At 29.3% G+C, this 22,088-nt stretch overlaps 1 protein-coding gene across 1 annotated transcript in view; it reads left to right on the forward strand.

The window, feature by feature from the left end:
• Positions 1-22,088, forward strand: part of LOC107440764 (adhesion molecule nephrin-like) — a 213,430-nt gene that overhangs the window by 109,354 nt on the left and 81,988 nt on the right. Inside the window, exons 6-7 of the mRNA XM_043044524.3 lie at positions 17,142-17,438; positions 21,058-21,348. Coding sequence (XP_042900458.1) covers positions 17,142-17,438; positions 21,058-21,348 — 588 coding nt within the window. The remainder of the gene's footprint in view (positions 1-17,141; positions 17,439-21,057; positions 21,349-22,088) is intronic.

Here is a 22,088-nt window from a genome sequence, read left to right on the forward strand (position 1 = left end):
ACAAATCCAATCTTTTCTAATAAAGAATAACCAAATAAAGTGCTTGAGTTTAATTAATGACGCAAAGGGAGAGATAGTTAAACACAAATGTTAACTGAGAGTACGAACTAATATAGTAAGCAAAGTAAATAAACTGATATTGACAATCTGGCATGCAAATGCTCTTAAAACAAATAAATATACAGCCATTCTTTTGTTTTGCGATTTGCAGTAGTTTAGTGGACGAGGGAAAATAAGTTTTAAAAAGAGTTTCTTTTTAATAAATTAATCTTTATTTATCTAAGATAAACAAATGTAAAGATAATTAACTTCTCTTTTTTTGTAGAAAGTGTAATTGAAACCTGTCGTTAAGTTTGTTTTTAGTTCGAAGATAATCGCACCTAAGGGAATAGCGTGCAATTAAAGTATAGTGTAAGGAAAGTAAAATGAATTCTTTAATAACTTTTGATCTAATTATCTCATCAACTTGTTTTAAGTTGCAGTTTTGATGCTACAAAGGTTTTGTCTGAAATCCTTAATTTTTCGCAATATACTAATATTTTTCTTGAAGTATGGAATAAGTAGACCCTATATATATTACAATCTAAATGTTTCCTTACTGTTCCTAACATCAAGAAAAGGGCAATCAAAAATTAAACAGGATATTCTTGATTTTATCATTTTAATTGGTTTATAAATGACTGCTGGAGATTTTCATTTTCACTTATGTTTAAAGGATCAAAAGTGTAAATCTAAATTAAATTTAATTTCTTTTATTTAACAAAATGTATGTTATGACTAGTTCTATTCTGAGTAATTTGTCATGAAGTAAATAGATGAAAATTAAAAATCTTTAAAGTTATAGACATAATATTGAAATCCTCTCACTGAAAACAGAACACATTCATTAGTAACACATTCATTTTCTAAACAGCAATCGACTGTGCGGAATTAAGTATTTCGTTTAAAGTTATTTTTGCATTGTTTTGTCTTAAAATCTGCTTATCTAAATGCAAATATTTTTACCGGGCGCTCAATATTTTGATTTAGCATGTTCTTTATATTCAAAGTGACACGTGAATTTGCAAATTAAATCATATATTATTGTTAAAAAATTTTTATTTAATGAAAATCTTAAAAAGCAAATTATTTTTTTAATATTTATAAGTTTTTTTCTAGCATGTAAGATTTTTAAAAGGCTCATTATATATTTACTAAAACTTCTTGCAAGTCGTTGACATGAACTTTGTAACTTATAACGTTAAGTTAACGTGAACCCAATTGACCACCAGTCATAATTTTATTTTTGTCTCTCAAATTTTTAGTTCAAAGAAAATTAAATTACAGCAATTTTTAGTATTGTTTAGTAAAAAGTGTTTTTTAAAAAAATTTCAGAAACCTTTGCTAAATTTTAGATAAATTATTAAAAGTAAAAAAACAAATCCTCTGCAATGAAATATTTTCAATGAAATCAAAACTGCCTAGACCCTTTAAGTCATAATCATGTCTTACACTGAGAAAACCAGTGTGGTCAAAACACCCAGAACAAGCAAAAATTTACTCTGTTTACTGGATTTATGGGAGCACCAAATGCCTCGATAATTTTGACCGAAGCGCTTTGGTAGTGATTTTGGTAAAATGAATAATAAAATATGGGTTCATTATATATGATAAAATTTAGTAATTGTGGTAAATGTGATGGTTTTATAATGCTTTCTTAAGACATGGCATAAAAACTGTTTATTCAGTTAAATTTACTTTTAAGTTTTGTATTTTCTACTAAATATGTGGTAATAAGAATTATAATTTTGAAAACTAGAATTTGCCGTAAACCGTTAACATATGAACGGAAAAATTATCAAAACAGAATGGTATTGAAATGAATGGAAATGGTTTAGAAACCGTATAATCTGGTTCCAGAATTACGCTTTCTTTTCGTTTTTTTTTTTAAACCAGAATTGTCATACAGTACGGTATTTTTATTAGATTTTTTTTTCTCCATGCTCAGTGCAGTCAATTATGTTTTTTTCTCCAGTTAAGTTAAAATATACCGTAGGTTTTCGACTATCCAGTCTAATGTAGCGAAATGATAGTCCCCGTATGAGAAAAAAACCATGTCAATGCCATTTACCATGCCATTTACCATGTCAAAAAATATTTAAAGAATCTCAAACACAGAGTTTCCTGTTCTCGTCTTAATTTAAGGCTCCATGCCATACATGAGCAATAAATGGTGCTGATTTCACCTTTAAGGTTTTTTCTTTAAGTATAGATATTCTATAAAAAGTAATATTTTTAAAAACCACGTTTTAGTAGTGGAAAATAATAATAAAGAAAAAAATTGAAAAACGAAAAACGTGGGGCGCATGAAATACATAACAGTAATGTTATATTAGTGTGTGTATGTGTGCTCTTGAGAATATGTGTATGTATATCAGTAATTGTAATTGTATCTGAATGTGGATCTGGAATATGCTTTCGTATATGCATATGTATGTGGATGTATATGTGGCTGTGCATGTGTATGAGTAAGAAAATGTGTATATGTACTGTTATGTATTTCATGCGCCCCACGTTTTTCGTTTTTCAATTTTTTTCTTAATTATTATTCTCCACTACTAAAACGTGGTTTTTAAAAATATTACTTTTTATTTTGAATTTTTTTATTTTAAACTGAGATTTTTTTAATTTTTAATTTTTATTTTATATTTTTAAAAAATTATCATTTTTTAATTATTATTCCTCACTACAAAAAACGTGGTTTTTAAAAATATATATTTTTATTTAGATTATTTTTCTGAGTCAAGAGTAGTCAAAACTACTACAAGACCTCTACTAAAGTAATAGAACTTTTATTTTAAATTAGGGATTCGCGATCGCAACGCTCGAGTACGCCGTCTAGCGGGAGCCTGTAAATATCGGACATTAATTTATCACGTTTTCATTTAGTTCCATCAAAGTCATTGACTGAATCAGACGCCATTTTTTAGCAGCAAATAAGAAACAAAATTTCCCTAAGGAAAAGGCCGAAGAACTTGAAAAAAATCTCCAGAATATTAGTAAATCTTTCAGGAACAGAACACGCCAAACATTTGAAGAAAAATTCCTCAATTATTTTTAATTTCTATTATCAACAAACTTGCAACTGATGACTTCCGATTTCGGATACTGTTACAGATGTGTGTATTAAGGTAAAATGCATTTCTTCTGTCTTCAATTCATTACGAATTAAAGTGAAGTCAACATTGCTTTCGTCATTCCAGTGAATAAATATGAATTCAGAACATACAGAATTGTAATAGTTATAGCATATTCTTCTTCGTTATAGAATAGTATATATTTCTGTATCCATATAATTCGGAAAACAACAATAAAAAATTATCCAAGTTACTTGAAATAGTGCCATTTGTGCTGATTCTTAATTAATTTAAATCGTTTTCTTGGTAAGTTTTTTTTAATTTTGAAAGAATAAGTTCAACTAGAATTCAGCTATTCTGTTTTTAGCTACATATTCAAATTCATATCAATTATAAAATTTTGCTGTGTAGTATGTTATCTAAAAGTAATGAAGGTATAAACTATGTATCTATTATTTGAGAATAAAGTTTTCAAACAAGGAACTTATCATTTTGGAATTCTCCGGGAATCACAAATCAGGTAAGTGCAATGATTTTTACAATAAAAAATTTGCTTGTAAATATTTTTTTTTCATTTGATGATATTTCTCTACAGAATGGTTTTTTACGTCTGATTAAGAACTATAAGAATAATAAAAAAAGGAACAATATGAAAGTTTTTATTTCAATGTTAATAATTCTTAAAATCGTTTTTTTTATCCTAAGAATTCTTTATTTTCCGTTTTTTAGTTTATAATTTTTTGATAAAAATTGTTCTCAAAATACTTTTGAAAAATTAAATGGTATAACATTATGTGTTTATCTATACTTCTTGTATATTCCAATGTTTGAAATAATATGATTCAGAAAAGAATGGAATAAAAATTCGGTACTTACGACGTATTAACGCCACCGCCGCTACAGATTTGGCGGTTTTTAAGTGCCGCCAATCTACACTTAAAATTTTTGCGACAGTTCATAAAATAAAACACTTTATTTAAAATCAAAATAGTTAATTGGATTTCGGTGGAAAATGAGCCGATATAGAGTTTAGCATAGATTCAAAACAATCATATCGCCATATGAACTCTGATGAATAAGATTCCAAATGAAATAACATTTCCAAAACGTACGTTTGCCAAGATAAAGTTTTATGTTGTGGGAATTGGTACATTTTCGTTTTTTCGGTAAAATATTTCCCTCCTGAAAAAATAAAATTGCATCTTGTTTTGTTTTTGGCAAATCCCAAAGACGAATATTCGTAGCACTAAAAATGGCGACAAAAAAGAATTGTTTTTTTTTTTTTTTTGTTTTTGTTTCGTCAGCATTCTTTATTTTACGTTTCTTAGTTTCTAAATAATGATTTTTATTGAAACTTGAAATTTTTTGATAAAACGTTGTTTACAAAATTAAATTTCATAAAATTATGAGGTTTATGTAGTATACTTTTTGTTCATTTTAATTTTTGAACTAATATGATTCTTAAAACTATAGAATGTAAAGTTTAAATGGGCCTTTCATGTTATATCATTAAATTTAGTAATACTATTTCTCGGGCATTAGGTTTTAACTCTTATAAGAATATACATATTTTTTTCTGTTAATGTACAAATATTTTTCCGATGTGTTTTGGATGTTCCTTCTCTAAAAAAAAGAGATACCATTTTGTTTTCGGTTGTACAAGAAAGAAGATCAAGCATTTTTCTTTTTTAAATTTAATAAGCCACATTAAAGAAGGAACGTTGCAATGCTACAGGCTACATTAAAGACGTCTCCAGAGTAACTGAATGACGGTTCATATGGAAATCGCAGGTAAGCGTCTCATACAACAACGCCCCCTATAGTTCGTTGCGATCGCGAATACAAAAATCTTTATAGAAAAACAATACCTTTACGACTTTCATTAGTTTTATGCTGATGACAACCAAAACAATCTAGAAATGAATGAGGAAAAACTGGATCCTACCACGTGATTTTTCAGCCAATAAAAATACTCCGACAACAAAAATATTTTCACCTGACACGTAATAATTTGAAATAATGGAATCGACAACAAAAGACAATCTCGAAAACAATTATTTTTTTAAATTTTAATTTTATTTTACTTTGTATGTCTTTTTTCTCTTCATTTTCATGCATTGTCATCCAATTCTGAACTGTGTGCCAAATTTGAAGTTTGTAGCTAGTCGGGAAGTTAGTTTAAAATCGATTATAAAATTCCACCCGGACAGACATACACGAAGGCAAGTTTATATAAACGTGGTAAATTATTTTTTTAAATTTTAATTTTATTTTACTTTGTATGTCTTTTTTCTCTTCATTTTCATGCATTGTCATCCAATTCTGAACTGTGTGCCAAATTTGAAGTTTGTAGCTAGTCGGGAAGTTAGTTTAAAATCGATTACAAAATTCCACCCGGACAGACTTACACGAAGGCAAGTTTATATAAACGTGGTAATAAGTATCAATTCGCGATCGCAACGCTCGAGTACGCCGTCTAGCGGGAGCCTGTAAATATCGGACATTAATTTATCACGTTTTCATTTAGTTCCATCAAAGTCATTGACTGAATCAGACTCCATTTTTTAGCAGCAAATAGGAAACAAAATTTCCCTAAGGAAAAGGCCGAAGAACTTGAAAAAAATCTCCAGAATATTAGTAAATCTTTCAGGAACAGAACACGCCAAACATTTGAAGAAAAATTCTTCAATAATTTTTAATTTCTATTATCAACAAACTTGCAACTGATGACTTCCGATTTCGGATACTGTTACAGATGTGTGTATTAAAGTAAAATGCATTTCTTCTGTCTTCAATTCATTACGAATTAAAGTGAAGTCAACATTGCTTTCGTCATTCCAGTGAATAAATATGAATTCAGAACATACAGAATTGTAATAGTTATAGCATATTCTTCTTCGTTATAGAATAGTATATATTTCTGTATCCATATAATTCGGAAAACAACAATAAAAAATTATCCAAGTTACTTGAAATAGTGCCATTTGTGCTGATTCTTAATTAATTTAAATCGTTTTCTTGGTAAGTTTTTTTTAATTTTGAAAGAATAAGTTCAACTAGAATTCAGCTATTCTGTTTTTAGCTACATATTCAAATTCATATCAATTATAAAATTTTGCTGTGTAGTATGTTATCTAAAAGTAATGAAGGTATAAACTATGTATCTATTATTTGAGAATAAAGTTTTCAAACAAGGAACTTATCATTTTGGAATTCTCCGGGAATCATAAATCAGGTAAGTGCAATGATTTTTACAATAAAAAATTTGCTTGTAAATATTTTTTTTTTCATTTGATGATGGTTCTCTACAGAATGGTTTTTTACGTCTGATTAAGAACTATAAGAATAATAAAAAAAGAAACAATATGAAAGTTTTTATTTCAATGTTAATAATTCTTAAAATCGATTTTTTTTATCCTAAGAATTCTTTATTTTCCGTTTTTTAGTTTATAATTTTTTGATAAAAATTGTTCTCAAAATACTTTTGAAAAATTAAATGGTATAACATTATGTGTTTATGCATACTTCTTGTATATTCCAATGTTTGAAGTAATATGATTCAGAAAAGTATGGAATAAAAATTCGGTACTTACGTATTAACGCCACCGCCGCTACAGATTTGGCGGTTTTTAAGTGCCGCCAATCTACACTTAAAATTTTTGCGACAGTTCATAAAATAAAACACTTTATTTAAAATAAAAATAGTCGATCGGATTTCGGTGGAAAATGAGCCGATATAGAGTTTAGCATAGATTCAAAACAATCATATCGCCATATGAACTCTGATGAATAAGATTCCAAATGAAATAACATTTCCAAAACGTACGTTTGCCAAGATAAAGTTTTATGTTGTGGGAATTGGTACATTTTCGTTTTTTCGGTAAAATATTTCCCTCCTGAAAAAATAAAATTGCATCTTGTTTTGTTTTTGGCAAATCCCAAAGACGAATATTCGAAGCACTAAAAATGGCGACAAAAAAGAATTGTTTTTTTTTTTTTTTGTTTTTGTTTCGTCAGCATTCTTTATTTTACGTTTCTTAGTTTCTAAATAATGATTTTTATTGAAACTTGAAATTTTTTGATAAAACGTTGTTTACAAAATTAAATTTCATAAAATTATGAGGTTTATGTAGTATACTTTTTGTTCATTTTAATTTTTGAACTAATATGATTCTTAAAACTATAGAATGTAAAGTTTAAATGGGCCTTTCATGTTATATCATTAAATTTAGTAATACTATTTCTCGGGCATTAGGTTTTAACTCTTATAAGAATATACATATTTTTTTCTGTTAATGTACAAATATTTTTCCGATGTGTTTTGGATGTTCCTTCTCTAAAAAAAAGAGATACCATTTTGTTTTCGGTTGTACAAGAAAGAAGATCAAGCATTTTTCTTTTTTAAATTTAATAAGCCACATTAAAGAAGGAACGTTGCAATGCTACAGGCTACATTAAAGACGTCTCCAGAGTAACTGAATGACGGTTCATATGGAAATCGCAGGTAAGCGTCTCATACAACAACGCCCCCTATAGTTCGTTGCGATCGCGAATACAAAAGTCTTTATAGAAAAACAATACCTTTACGACTTTCATTAGTTTTATGCTGATGACAACCAAAACAATCTAGAAATGAATGAGGAAAAACTGGATCCTACCACGTGATTTTTCAGCCAATAAAAATACTCCGACAACAAAAATATTTTCACCTGACACGTAATAATTTGAAATAATGGAATCGACAACAAAAGACAATCTCGAAAATAATTATTTTTTTAAATTTTAATTTTATTTTACTTTGTATGTCTTTTTTCTCTTCATTTTCATGCATTGTCATCCAATTCTGAACTGTGTGCCAAATTTGAAGTTTGTAGCTAGTCGGGAAGTTAGTTTAAAATCGATTATAAAATTCCACCCGGACAGACATACACGAAGGCAAGTTTATATAAACGTGGTAAATTATTTTTTTAAATTTTAATTTTATTTTACTTTGTATGTCTTTTTTCTCTTCATTTTCATGCATTGTCATCCAATTCTGAACTGTGTGCCAAATTTGAAGTTTGTAGCTAGTCGGGAAGTTAGTTTAAAATCGATTACAAAATTCCACCCGGACAGACTTACACGAAGGCAAGTTTATATAAACGTGGTAATAAGTATCAATTCGCGATCGCAACGCTCGAGTACGCCGTCTAGCGGGAGCCTGTAAATATCGGACATTAATTTATCACGTTTTCATTTAGTTCCATCAAAGTCATTGACTGAATCAGACTCCATTTTTTAGCAGCAAATAGGAAACAAAATTTCCCTAAGGAAAAGGCCGAAGAACTTGAAAAAAATCTCCAGAATATTAGTAAATCTTTCAGGAACAGAACACGCCAAACATTTGAAGAAAAATTCTTCAATAATTTTTAATTTCTATTATCAACAAACTTGCAACTGATGACTTCCGATTTCGGATACTGTTACAGATGTGTGTATTAAAGTAAAATGCATTTCTTCTGTCTTCAATTCATTACGAATTAAAGTGAAGTCAACATTGCTTTCGTCATTCCAGTGAATAAATATGAATTCAGAACATACAGAATTGTAATAGTTATAGCATATTCTTCTTCGTTATAGAATAGTATATATTTCTGTATCCATATAATTCGGAAAACAACAATAAAAAATTATCCAAGTTACTTGAAATAGTGCCATTTGTGCTGATTCTTAATTAATTTAAATCGTTTTCTTGGTAAGTTTTTTTTAATTTTGAAAGAATAAGTTCAACTAGAATTCAGCTATTCTGTTTTTAGCTACATATTCAAATTCATATCAATTATAAAATTTTGCTGTGTAGTATGTTATCTAAAAGTAATGAAGGTATAAACTATGTATCTATTATTTGAGAATAAAGTTTTCAAACAAGGAACTTATCATTTTGGAATTCTCCGGGAATCATAAATCAGGTAAGTGCAATGATTTTTACAATAAAAAATTTGCTTGTAAATATTTTTTTTTTCATTTGATGATGGTTCTCTACAGAATGGTTTTTTACGTCTGATTAAGAACTATAAGAATAATAAAAAAAGAAACAATATGAAAGTTTTTATTTCAATGTTAATAATTCTTAAAATCGATTTTTTTTATCCTAAGAATTCTTTATTTTCCGTTTTTTAGTTTATAATTTTTTGATAAAAATTGTTCTCAAAATACTTTTGAAAAATTAAATGGTATAACATTATGTGTTTATGCATACTTCTTGTATATTCCAATGTTTGAAGTAATATGATTCAGAAAAGTATGGAATAAAAATTCGGTACTTACGTATTAACGCCACCGCCGCTACAGATTTGGCGGTTTTTAAGTGCCGCCAATCTACACTTAAAATTTTTGCGACAGTTCATAAAATAAAACACTTTATTTAAAATAAAAATAGTCGATCGGATTTCGGTGGAAAATGAGCCGATATAGAGTTTAGCATAGATTCAAAACAATCATATCGCCATATGAACTCTGATGAATAAGATTCCAAATGAAATAACATTTCCAAAACGTACGTTTGCCAAGATAAAGTTTTATGTTGTGGGAATTGGTACATTTTCGTTTTTTCGGTAAAATATTTCCCTCCTGAAAAAATAAAATTGCATCTTGTTTTGTTTTTGGCAAATCCCAAAGACGAATATTCGAAGCACTAAAAATGGCGACAAAAAAGAATTGTTTTTTTTTTTTTTTGTTTTTGTTTCGTCAGCATTCTTTATTTTACGTTTCTTAGTTTCTAAATAATGATTTTTATTGAAACTTGAAATTTTTTGATAAAACGTTGTTTACAAAATTAAATTTCATAAAATTATGAGGTTTATGTAGTATACTTTTTGTTCATTTTAATTTTTGAACTAATATGATTCTTAAAACTATAGAATGTAAAGTTTAAATGGGCCTTTCATGTTATATCATTAAATTTAGTAATACTATTTCTCGGGCATTAGGTTTTAACTCTTATAAGAATATACATATTTTTTTCTGTTAATGTACAAATATTTTTCCGATGTGTTTTGGATGTTCCTTCTCTAAAAAAAAGAGATACCATTTTGTTTTCGGTTGTACAAGAAAGAAGATCAAGCATTTTTCTTTTTTAAATTTAATAAGCCACATTAAAGAAGGAACGTTGCAATGCTACAGGCTACATTAAAGACGTCTCCAGAGTAACTGAATGACGGTTCATATGGAAATCGCAGGTAAGCGTCTCATACAACAACGCCCCCTATAGTTCGTTGCGATCGCGAATACAAAAATCTTTATAGAAAAACAATACCTTTACGACTTTCATTAGTTTTATGCTGATGACAACCAAAACAATCTAGAAATGAATGAGGAAAAACTGGATCCTACCACGTGATTTTTCAGCCAATAAAAATACTCCGACAACAAAAATATTTTCACCTGACACGTAATAATTTGAAATAATGGAATCGACAACAAAAGACAATCTCGAAAACAATTATTTTTTTAAATTTTAATTTTATTTTACTTTGTATGTCTTTTTTCTCTTCATTTTCATGCATTGTCATCCAATTCTGAACTGTGTGCCAAATTTGAAGTTTGTAGCTAGTCGGGAAGTTAGTTTAAAATCGATTATAAAATTCCACCCGGACAGACATACACGAAGGCAAGTTTATATAAACGTGGTAAATTATTTTTTTAAATTTTAATTTTATTTTACTTTGTATGTCTTTTTTCTCTTCATTTTCATGCATTGTCATCCAATTCTGAACTGTGTGCCAAATTTGAAGTTTGTAGCTAGTCGGGAAGTTAGTTTAAAATCGATTACAAAATTCCACCCGGACAGACTTACACGAAGGCAAGTTTATATAAACGTGGTAATAAGTATCAATTCGCGATCGCAACGCTCGAGTACGCCGTCTAGCGGGAGCCTGTAAATATCGGACATTAATTTATCACGTTTTCATTTAGTTCCATCAAAGTCATTGACTGAATCAGACTCCATTTTTTAGCAGCAAATAGGAAACAAAATTTCCCTAAGGAAAAGGCCGAAGAACTTGAAAAAAATCTCCAGAATATTAGTAAATCTTTCAGGAACAGAACACGCCAAACATTTGAAGAAAAATTCTTCAATAATTTTTAATTTCTATTATCAACAAACTTGCAACTGATGACTTCCGATTTCGGATACTGTTACAGATGTGTGTATTAAAGTAAAATGCATTTCTTCTGTCTTCAATTCATTACGAATTAAAGTGAAGTCAACATTGCTTTCGTCATTCCAGTGAATAAATATGAATTCAGAACATACAGAATTGTAATAGTTATAGCATATTCTTCTTCGTTATAGAATAGTATATATTTCTGTATCCATATAATTCGGAAAACAACAATAAAAAATTATCCAAGTTACTTGAAATAGTGCCATTTGTGCTGATTCTTAATTAATTTAAATCGTTTTCTTGGTAAGTTTTTTTTAATTTTGAAAGAATAAGTTCAACTAGAATTCAGCTATTCTGTTTTTAGCTACATATTCAAATTCATATCAATTATAAAATTTTGCTGTGTAGTATGTTATCTAAAAGTAATGAAGGTATAAACTATGTATCTATTATTTGAGAATAAAGTTTTCAAACAAGGAACTTATCATTTTGGAATTCTCCGGGAATCATAAATCAGGTAAGTGCAATGATTTTTACAATAAAAAATTTGCTTGTAAATATTTTTTTTTTCATTTGATGATGGTTCTCTACAGAATGGTTTTTTACGTCTGATTAAGAACTATAAGAATAATAAAAAAAGAAACAATATGAAAGTTTTTATTTCAATGTTAATAATTCTTAAAATCGATTTTTTTTATCCTAAGAATTCTTTATTTTCCGTTTTTTAGTTTATAATTTTTTGATAAAAATTGTTCTCAAAATACTTTTGAAAAATTAAATGGTATAACATTATGTGTTTATGCATACTTCTTGTATATTCCAATGTTTGAAATAATATGATTCAGAAAAGTATGGAATAAAAATTCGGTACTAACGACGTATTAACGCCACCGCCGCTACAGATTTGGCGGTTTTTAAGTGCCGCCAATCTACACTTAAAATTTTTGCGACAGTTCATAAAATAAAACACTTTATTTAAAATCAAAATAGTTAATTGGATTTCGGTGGAAAATGAGCCGATATAGAGTTTAGCATAGATTCAAAACAATCATATCGCCATATGAACTCTGATGAATAAGATTCCAAATGAAATAACATTTCCAAAACGTACGTTTGCCAAGATAAAGTTTTATGTTGTGGGTATTGGTACATTTTCGTTTTTTCGGTAAAATATTTCCCTCCTGAAAAAATAAAATTGCATCTTGTTTTGTTTTTGGCAAATCCCAAAGACGAATATTCGTAGCACTAAAAATGGCGACAAAAAAGAATTTTTTTTTGTTTTTGTTTCGTCAGCATTCTTTATTTTACGTTTCTTAGTTTCTAAAGAATGATTTTTATTGAAACTTGACATTTTTTGATAAAAATTGTTGTCAAAAAACGTTGTTTACAAAATTAAATTTCATAAAATTATGAGGCTTATGTATACTTTTTGTTCATTTTAATTTTTGAACTAATATGATTCTTAAAACTATAGAATGTAAAGTTTAAATGGGCCTTTCATGTTATATCATTACATTTAGTAATACTATTTCTCGGGCATTAGGTTTTAACTCTTATAAGAATATACATATTTTTTTCTGTTAATGTACAAATATTTTTCCGATGTGTTTTGGATATTCCTTCTCTAATAAAAAGAGATACCATTTTGTTTTCGGTTGTACAAAAAAGAAGATCAAGCATTTTTCTTTTTTAAATTTAATAAGCCACATTAAAGAAGGAACGTTGCAATGCTACACGCTACATTAACGACGTCTCCAGAGTAACTGAATGACGGTTCATATGGAAATCGCAGGTAAGCGTCTCATACAACAACGCCCCCTATAGTTCGTTGCGATCGCGAATAATTAAATTGATTACAGTTTCAGAAATTAATATAGTAAAATGTAGTATTAATATCGTAAAATAGAAATGCAATATTGGAATGCTTAAAAAATGACAGTTTTTTTAGAAATTTACGTATCTTAATTTCTCAGAAATAATACTAAGCAATATTTTTTAGTTAATTTATTGATTTTAAAATTGAAATAACAATAAATTTTTATTTTCGTCTGTTAAATTAGATTTATAATTATTTACTTTTATTAGTTTAAAAAAATTCAGAAAGCTTCATTTTAATGTTATTATTTTTTTAGTTTTATTTTAGTGTTATTATTTTAATGTTTTATTTTTTAGTTAATTTATTGATTTTAAAATTGAAATAACAATCAATTTTTATTTTCGTCTGTTAAATTAGATTTATAATTATTTACTTTTATTAGTTTAAAAAAAATTCAGAAAGCTTCATTTTAATGTTATTATTTTTTAGTTTTATTTTAGTGTTATTATTTTAATGTTTTATTTTTTAGTTAATTTATTGATTTTAAGATTGAAATAACAACAAATTATTATTTTCGTCTGTTAAATTAGATTTATAATTATTTACTTTTATTAGTTTAAAAAAATTAAGAAAGCTTCATTTTAATGTTAATATTAATTTAATATTGGAAAATAGTCTTAATGTTTTTTTTTCAATAACGGCAGGCACTGAACTTTCGTTCTTCGCCTTAGAAGATGCTGGAAGTGTTGCTCATTTATCGTTACCCAGTGAGCACCTGTGAACCAAAGTCACCGAGGCGGGCAACATTACCCACGCCACACTGCCACAAATACTCGTTCATAGGGTGGGCCACATTCACACATCACACAACAGAGGGCAGCACACAGAGAAGCAACCATGCCCTCAGCGGGATTCGAACCCGTAATCATCGGCTTCGCAGTCAGGCTCGCTAACCACTCAGCCACCTGGTCGGCATATAGTCTAAATGTTGTAGTTGTAGTTGTTGTAGTTTATTTATGTCGCACTAGAGCTGCTCAATGGGCTATTGGCGACGGTCTGGGAAACATCCCCGAGGATGATCCGAAGACGTGCCATCACAATTTTGATCCTCTTCAGAGGGGATGGCACCCCCTCTTCGGTTGCCCGACGACCGTCTAAATGTGAAATTAAGTAGGAGAATCAGTTGTCAGATACGTTAAAAGAATTTTTAAGATTTAGATCCCAAAACAGATCCCCCAGACATATTTATTCTTTCGTATTTTAAATAACTTTTCTTTTCTGAAATACAAAAAGCAATATCGAGTGCAATGCAGTTTTGTCGTTACAGATGCTTGAGCTAATAAAACTGTACAGAAATATGCATATATATATTTATTTTGTTTAATATATTCTACTAAAATATGTCAAGGGATAAGAGTCATCGCCAAGAGGCAGTTTCAAAATAAGTACAAACTGTCAAACAACTATAAATTTTAAGTTAAACATTACTTGAGCTAAAAACTAAAATGACCAAAATAATGCTCCCACATGCTGTTTTCTGTAGTTTCATATATATCTTAAAAAATGTCTTGTCCAAAGAAATTTCCTTCAAGTTACCTATTTAGACCTAAACAAACATCTTGCTAAACCCTTAAAAGAAATAATCTTGGGCCCAATAACTTAGTATAGTGACAGATTTAAAGAAATCCGCAGGTCAAAGTGTTCATAAAGTAGCAGTTTTATGTGGAAAGACATTTATTTTAAGCCGTAATCCTGTCATTTCACGTACTGGACTCTTTACTTTTTCATAATCCTGGGAAGAAGAAAAAAAGGGACTTTTTCTACATGGTCATTTTAGGAATAGTGAAAAGTCCTCCGAGCGCACTGATAAGCATTAGGAAGTAGATTCTAAAAGAAATATTTTGTAAGAATTTCTTCGACCGATGTATTTCTTCATTTTTAGTAAAAAGAAATTTAAAACTTTGATGAAAGAGAGAAGGTGAAATTGCCTTTAAATGGATTTTTTCTTGTACGAATTTAATGCTTTTCACGAAAAGATTATAAAATATTTTGCAGCTATCTGTTTAAATAAATTTTCACCTTAAAATATTTTTCATGATAATCTTGTTTTTTCTGTCTTGTTATACTATCGAATATTTCTTAATATAGTTAATTTTTTTCTACATGACTTTACTATCATTTAATAGCCCAGTTGAATTAATCAGAATAAAAATAAGTTTGCTAACTGCTTTTTAACTTATTAATTAATTGTAACCTAATAAAGCTCATTTATAATAGTAGTCTTCAGATAAATTAAAAGAAATTTCAAAAAAATGGACATCCATAAGAAAAAAACAGTTCAAACCTGTTACAGTTTTTTAAGTACCATCCTTATAGTAAGTTGTAAAAAATTGCACAACCACAAATATTAAGAGGGAGACGAATCGAGGAAAATAGGGTGTAGCTTATATGCAGTTATTTAGGAATGTAAGTTATTATTTTCAATGTAGTTTTTAAACTGAATCTAATTAACTAATCGGATCCATAGTTTTGAGGTCATAATGGTTTTATTCTCCAAAAATGAACATTTTAACTTGTATCTATCTACATTGAAGAAAAAAAAATAAAGGTCAACCAAAATATGGTAAAATTTACCATGTTTCTGAACACGGTAAATTTCGCCATAGAGGAAACACCAAAAAGAGTGGCAAATTTTACTGAATAGCTTTGGTAAAATTAACAATAAAATGCAGTTTTATAATATATGATAAAATTTGGTGTGTATGGTAAAAGTCAGTAATTTTATCATACCTTACAGACTGGCATAAAAACGAACTATTCGGTTATATTTACTTTTCAGTTTTGTATTTTTTAATAAATGTGTGATAATATGAACTATAATCTCGAAAGCCAGAATTGCCGGTAAGCTTTACTTTATGAATGGGAACATAACTAGATGAATGGTTTAAATGCCGTACAGTTTGGTTTTTGCTAACAGAAATGTGTTTTTTATTTTGTTTTTTCCCGAAATGTTATTACTATACAGCAGGGGTCGCCAACCTGCGGCTCGCGAGACACATGCGGCTATTTGAAGGTTTATTTGTGGCTCTCGATAAATGTACCAGAGTTCTCTTTTCCTTTTTGTGCTATTATATTTAAAAAAATTATTTTCGTTCCGTATGTGTTTCAAAACGTTTTTTAAATTACTGAGAACTAATATGAAAGACTAAGTGCAAAGTTGCTCAATTTAAGGTGAGTTTTCCATTTCCCATATAATTATAATTCCAATCTATTAGAACTAATTGAGGTGCAAGAAGATCAAGCTCTACAATTAAAATATAAGTCGACGTCGCGTCGATTACTGAATTTTGGAAATTTGAACCAGATTCGAAGTATCCTGTATTAAAAAAAGAGCTGCTTGTCGAATGATTTCAATATTCGGAACAACGTACTCAAGTGAATAATTTTATTCCACTTGAAAATTAGTAAAATCCAAACACTGATCAGTATTAACTGACAAGCATCTCAAAGAATTGCTGAGAAGTGCTGTCACCAATTATTCACTAAATTTTGAAGTAAATTAAATGTGTTCAATTTTGAATTCAATACGCATATTTTGTACTTTTACTTACATGTTTTCAATAAATATAATTTATGTAAAAGAAAATTTAATACCTTTGTAATAGTATTTAATTGTGGATCGCGAAAAATTTTAAATTTTGAAAAATCGCTCGACCATGTAGGAGCTTGGCCACGCCTGCTATACAGTATGATAGTTAGATTTTTTTAACAGTGTAAATTGTATAATTTTTTCTCTCATTAACTTAATAGAAATGCTCCGCTGTTATATCAAAGTTGACTTATCATTCACAAGCAGTGGTAAAAGAAAGGTATAATAAAATATTGAGTCTAAAAGTGTGAAATAATTAAAAGTTTCCAAATCTATCACAATGGAGTTACTCCATTGCGATATTACGAGTGAACTTATTTACGTATGTTTATTTCTTTACACTAATTTATATTACCAGTATTACCTATTACCATAATTTCGATTACTAATTTCTATTACTATATTCCTTTTACCAGTGAAGCCACTAGGTGTCAGTTTAACACCACAAAGAATCAGCTTGACGGCCGGACGGAAAGTTGAACTTCGATGTTATTCCCGTGGATCTCGCCCTGCTTCTAGGATGTCCTGGTTCCTGGATAACGAACCTTTATCCAATCACACCGATTTACTATCCATGGATGGGAACCAAACAACCAGCATCTTGACATTCTATCCATCCAGAAGCGACCACAAAAAGTACCTGCGTTGCAGAACGGAAAATTTTTTGCTGAGTGGATCAGCTCTCGAAGATGGATGGCATCTCAATATAACGTGTAAGAATTCTTTTAACGTTTAAATTATATTACTTTGCTTAAATATTGGATGTCGATTACTTGATTAAAAATTTCATTCTCTTCAGAAATATACAAGCCGGAAATAACAGTCAAGATGTTTTAAGCTCCTAAAAACTGGCTCCCATTTTCAAGACTTGCCAGACGTGAATGAGAAGAAACAAAAAAGTGATTCGAAATATATAACGTAAAGTTGCCACCGAAAATGGAAAAATGAAGGGGGGAAACAAAGATAGAAAAACTACTGTAGTCGAGAGGAATTTTTTTTTCTTTTTTGTTGCATGCCTGTTTAGGCATAGTGGGTGTGATTGTTCTTGTTTATTAGTGGCGCCATCTATGGCCAATAATTCGACTTCTGCCACACCATTCATTCAACCACAAACCCGTTTACAGGATGAGTCACATTCACATACACTAAGGAGAAATGACATAGAACACACAGAGAGAAAGAAACATCCATGCCTTGACCGGGATTTGAACCCAGAACCTTTCTGATGCAAGGACAGTTCCCTGCCCCCTACACAGACCGGTCGGCTGGAAAAAAATAGAAAGATTGAATAAGAAAAATCACGGTAAGTGACAGGTTATTCCTGATTTGCCCCTCAGTGGTTTTTCTTGTTTTGTTTTCTTTACCCACTTTTTCTCTCTTGGCTACTGTGGTTTTTCTAGTTTTGTTTCTCACCTTTATTTTTTCCATTTTTCGATCGTTGTCAATTTTATGCTTTACATTTCAAATCACTGTTTTTTTTTTCTCATTCAAGTTTTAAAAATGGATGCCTGTTTTTGAACACTTGAAACACGTGGACTGTTGTTAATTACAATTCGTATATATTTGGAGCGAATGGAGTTTTTAATCAAATAATGTATTACCGCTCCAGTTTCTAGGCATTATTTATTTTACAGTGGATGTCTATTTTATTCTATTCTTTTTTTATTATAAAACATTCGAAACATCATTATTTTTTTGAATGTAATAATTTAAGAATAATTTATATTAATTTACACTAAGTCTACAATCTAAAAAAGAAATAAAAATAGAATAACATTTGCTATTAGCTGAAAAATAAATAGTATAATATTTACATTTTCTATTAGTTAGAAATTAAGGTACGTATTTATTGTTTTTATTTTTAAAGGCCCCTAATACCTTAAATGTAGACTTACAGATTAAAAATAAAATTATGGATTTTAGGGTTAACGTTATTCTTTCATGGGTCCGAGAATTTGGAAGTCATAGTTTAAGAAATGTATTTCAATTTTTTTAGTTTTTCAAGAAAACTGATTTATCTTCTGGTATAGATTAGTTGTTGTTGTTGCTATAGTTCATTTACGTCACACTAGAGCGGCACAATGGGCTATTGGCGACGGTCTGGGAAACATCCATCAGGATGATCCGAAGACAAGCCATCACAATTTTGATCATCTGCAGAGGGGATGGCACCCTTGCTTCGGTAGCCCAACGACCTGCACGCGAAGTCGAGCACTTTACGGTAGAACAGTTTAACGAGGACCAATACCGCACACCCTCGGTCCCTACGCAGACTGATCCAAGTGGTCACCCACCCGCACACTGACATCAGCCAGTGATGCTTGACTGCGGTGATCTGCTGAGAACCGTGTCTGAACGATCAGTCCACTGCGGGACTCTGGTATAGAGTAAGACCAGTAACTTTTTTAGGCAAATTTTTTACTCTAAAACTGTATTTTTATAATACTTTATCAGTATCCCCTTTCTCATGTTTCTTAAAAATCACCAATAATTATATACTACATATCATCGCCATAAATATTTTATCCATCTCATAAAATTTTTTATATTAAGTTTTGTTTATGCTGAATAGTATTTATTTTAATGTTTCACTTACTTTATAGTTATTTAAAATTTTGGGAACTAGAATTGTTGGTAAATTGCTACCATATGAGCGGATAAAAACATTTATTCGGTAAAATTTATTTTTTCAGTTTTGTATGTTTTGCTAAATGCGTAGTAATGAAAACTTTAATTTTGAAATCCAGAATTTCTCATAAACATTTATCATAGAAACGGGAAAATCATCAAATAAAATTTTAAAAAAAATTGAAGATTCCTCATTAATGTTTAATATATCAAACAAAACGCTAATTACCAATGAAAGATCGCTTTTAACATCATTTGTTATGATTAAGAAAAAAATCATTACAATTCTATAAAAATATTTTAAGCAAATAATTAGAAGATAAAAAAAGAAAGCAGGGTATAATAACCAATTATTTATTACGAAAGTATTGACTTAACTATATTTTGATACGTAATTACTTGTTTAACAGGTAAATTATGTGTGGCGAGATTTCGCTATAAAAAAATTTTCATTTTAATAATTTATATAACAAAACAGTTTTAATTAAAGAAAAAGATTCCGTTTTTATTTTAAATAGGATTAAATAATAAAGAAGAGAACCCTCGCGCTTTCTATTCAGAAATTGGCGATTCGTGGTGTTAGTAATTTTCGTATCTAAGCCATTTGCATCTTTGAACGTTAGAACAGAAACTTTTGACATTTGTAACGAAATAATACTTGCTTTTGAATAAATTTCCGATTGCAGATGTCGAGAAACTGCAATTAAATAGCAATCAAGCGAGTTAGTGAGTTTAGTTTCCAAGCGTTATAAGTATTTTCAAATTTTGTTGAGACCTTCCACTCTTTCAACCTGAACTATAAAATAGCAACTACCAACTATTAAATTAGAAAATAGCATGAAAAGTGTCTAAAATTAAAACACCAAAACTTTTTCGTCGCCAAGGAGAGGTTCAAGCTCATTCCATATATTTTGATATGAAAAAAATAACTCTTAATAGTTGTAAGTAATTCTGAAAATCGCCACGAGACCAAATGCATATATTTTCTATTGGTCATAAGAATAAGGAAAAGAGTTTTATTTTTCAAATATCAGGGAATATAGTGTTCGTGAAACTGGGATTAACCCCTTAACGATCGGTTAATTTTCAAGAAAACGGTCATAAAAGTGCCTATTTTTTTATCCTTGAAAATTGATTAGTGCTGACATCTAGTTTAAAATTAACTAACTATCTACAATTACCCTAAAAATATCCTGATACTGCCATCTGGTGTGTAAAATGAGAAATAAAATGTTTTCCGGACAAAAGAAATGAATTAGTTTTATTCTTATTGGCAAGTTACTACTGAACAATCCAGCCCGGAAATACCATGGGAGCGAGAAATAGAGGGCGAAACCTCATTTCGTCATTTTCACGGGAGCGAGAAGGAAGTGGTTAAGTTTAGTTAAAATTTGTTTTGTATACAAGCTATTCACCGCACATTTCTTCGTGTAGAAAATATCACTTAAATTTCTTTGGTAATGCCAATATTGCAACAAATTTTTCAATAATTTTAAACTACTCCAGCCGATGTATATCAGCATTTACTTCATTTTATGTAATTTTCTTCGTGTTCATGTTTTATTTTTTATCTCCACTTCCTGAAATGTTTACATTAAAAATTTTTTTTGATATGATAATTGTATGATTTTGATAATTAAAAAAATGTTTCTAAATATAGACTATCTAAATAAATGTAGCTCAAATAATCATTATTTAATTTAGACATCCCTATGGTACAGCTATCGATTAGGAGTTCAACCAAACAACAATCTTCATTTCTGGAAGGTGATGATGTTCGTTTCATTTGTGATGTCAAGGCAAATCCACCTTCGAGTGATGTTGGATGGCTGTTCGAGGGGAGACCCCTCAATCCCAAGGACTCTGATCTAGTACTCAGTTATAAGAGTTTGTTGATAAGAAAAGTGAAAAAGAAGCATAGAGGGCGCTACCAGTGTTATGCCAATAATGCTGAAGGTACAGGAATGAGCAGGGTTATAACTCTAAGGGCAATGTGTAAGTATGTTTTTAACAACAATTATTGTGTTAGCATTTTATTCAACAAAAAAAAAGAACGCGTGTAAGCATTTGAATACTATATACGCATGGATTTTAAGTTTGTCAATCAGAAAGAATTTGTCACAAATGTATTAAGCATTTTTGAAATTCATTTACATCTGTACATTACATCTATACATTTACATATTTATAGTTTAGCAATCACCAGGTGTGCTCCTTACCTTACTCTCAGTAGCGTTACTGAAATCTCATCTTTATAGATTTCCAGTCATATATCCAGCTATGTGTTCCATTATTATATGGATAAGTTTAATAAGTAATCAGATTTAACTTATTCTCTGTTGTATTTTTTTTCGGATTCCCCTCCCCAGAAAGCATTTTTTAACTGCTGGAAATTAATATATGTTCCATCCTAACTTCGAAAATGCAAAGTAATTTTGTCAGACCAAATTTTCAAAACTAAGAATTGCTGAAAGCAAAATTAAAAAGAAATTATTGAAACTATTATTTATTTCACTTGCAGTTTTCAACCTTATATTCTTTCAGATTTATTTAAATCTAAAAAGAGAAAAAAAGCAACAGTCGAATTGGCAGAATAAAATAAAACGTGTACAATTTGATTAATTCTGAATTTCTTTCCTATATTTGTCAGAAAATATTTTTTACAATAAAATAAATTGCTTCATTAGCAGATATTAATAATAATTGTCTAAAAGAATTGTCGCATGAAGTGTTGA

Source organism: Parasteatoda tepidariorum, chromosome 2 (assembly GCF_982258835.1).
Source record: "Parasteatoda tepidariorum strain Cologne lab strain chromosome 2, Ptep-v5.0, whole genome shotgun sequence".
NCBI classification, from domain to species: domain Eukaryota; kingdom Metazoa; phylum Arthropoda; class Arachnida; order Araneae; family Theridiidae; genus Parasteatoda; species Parasteatoda tepidariorum.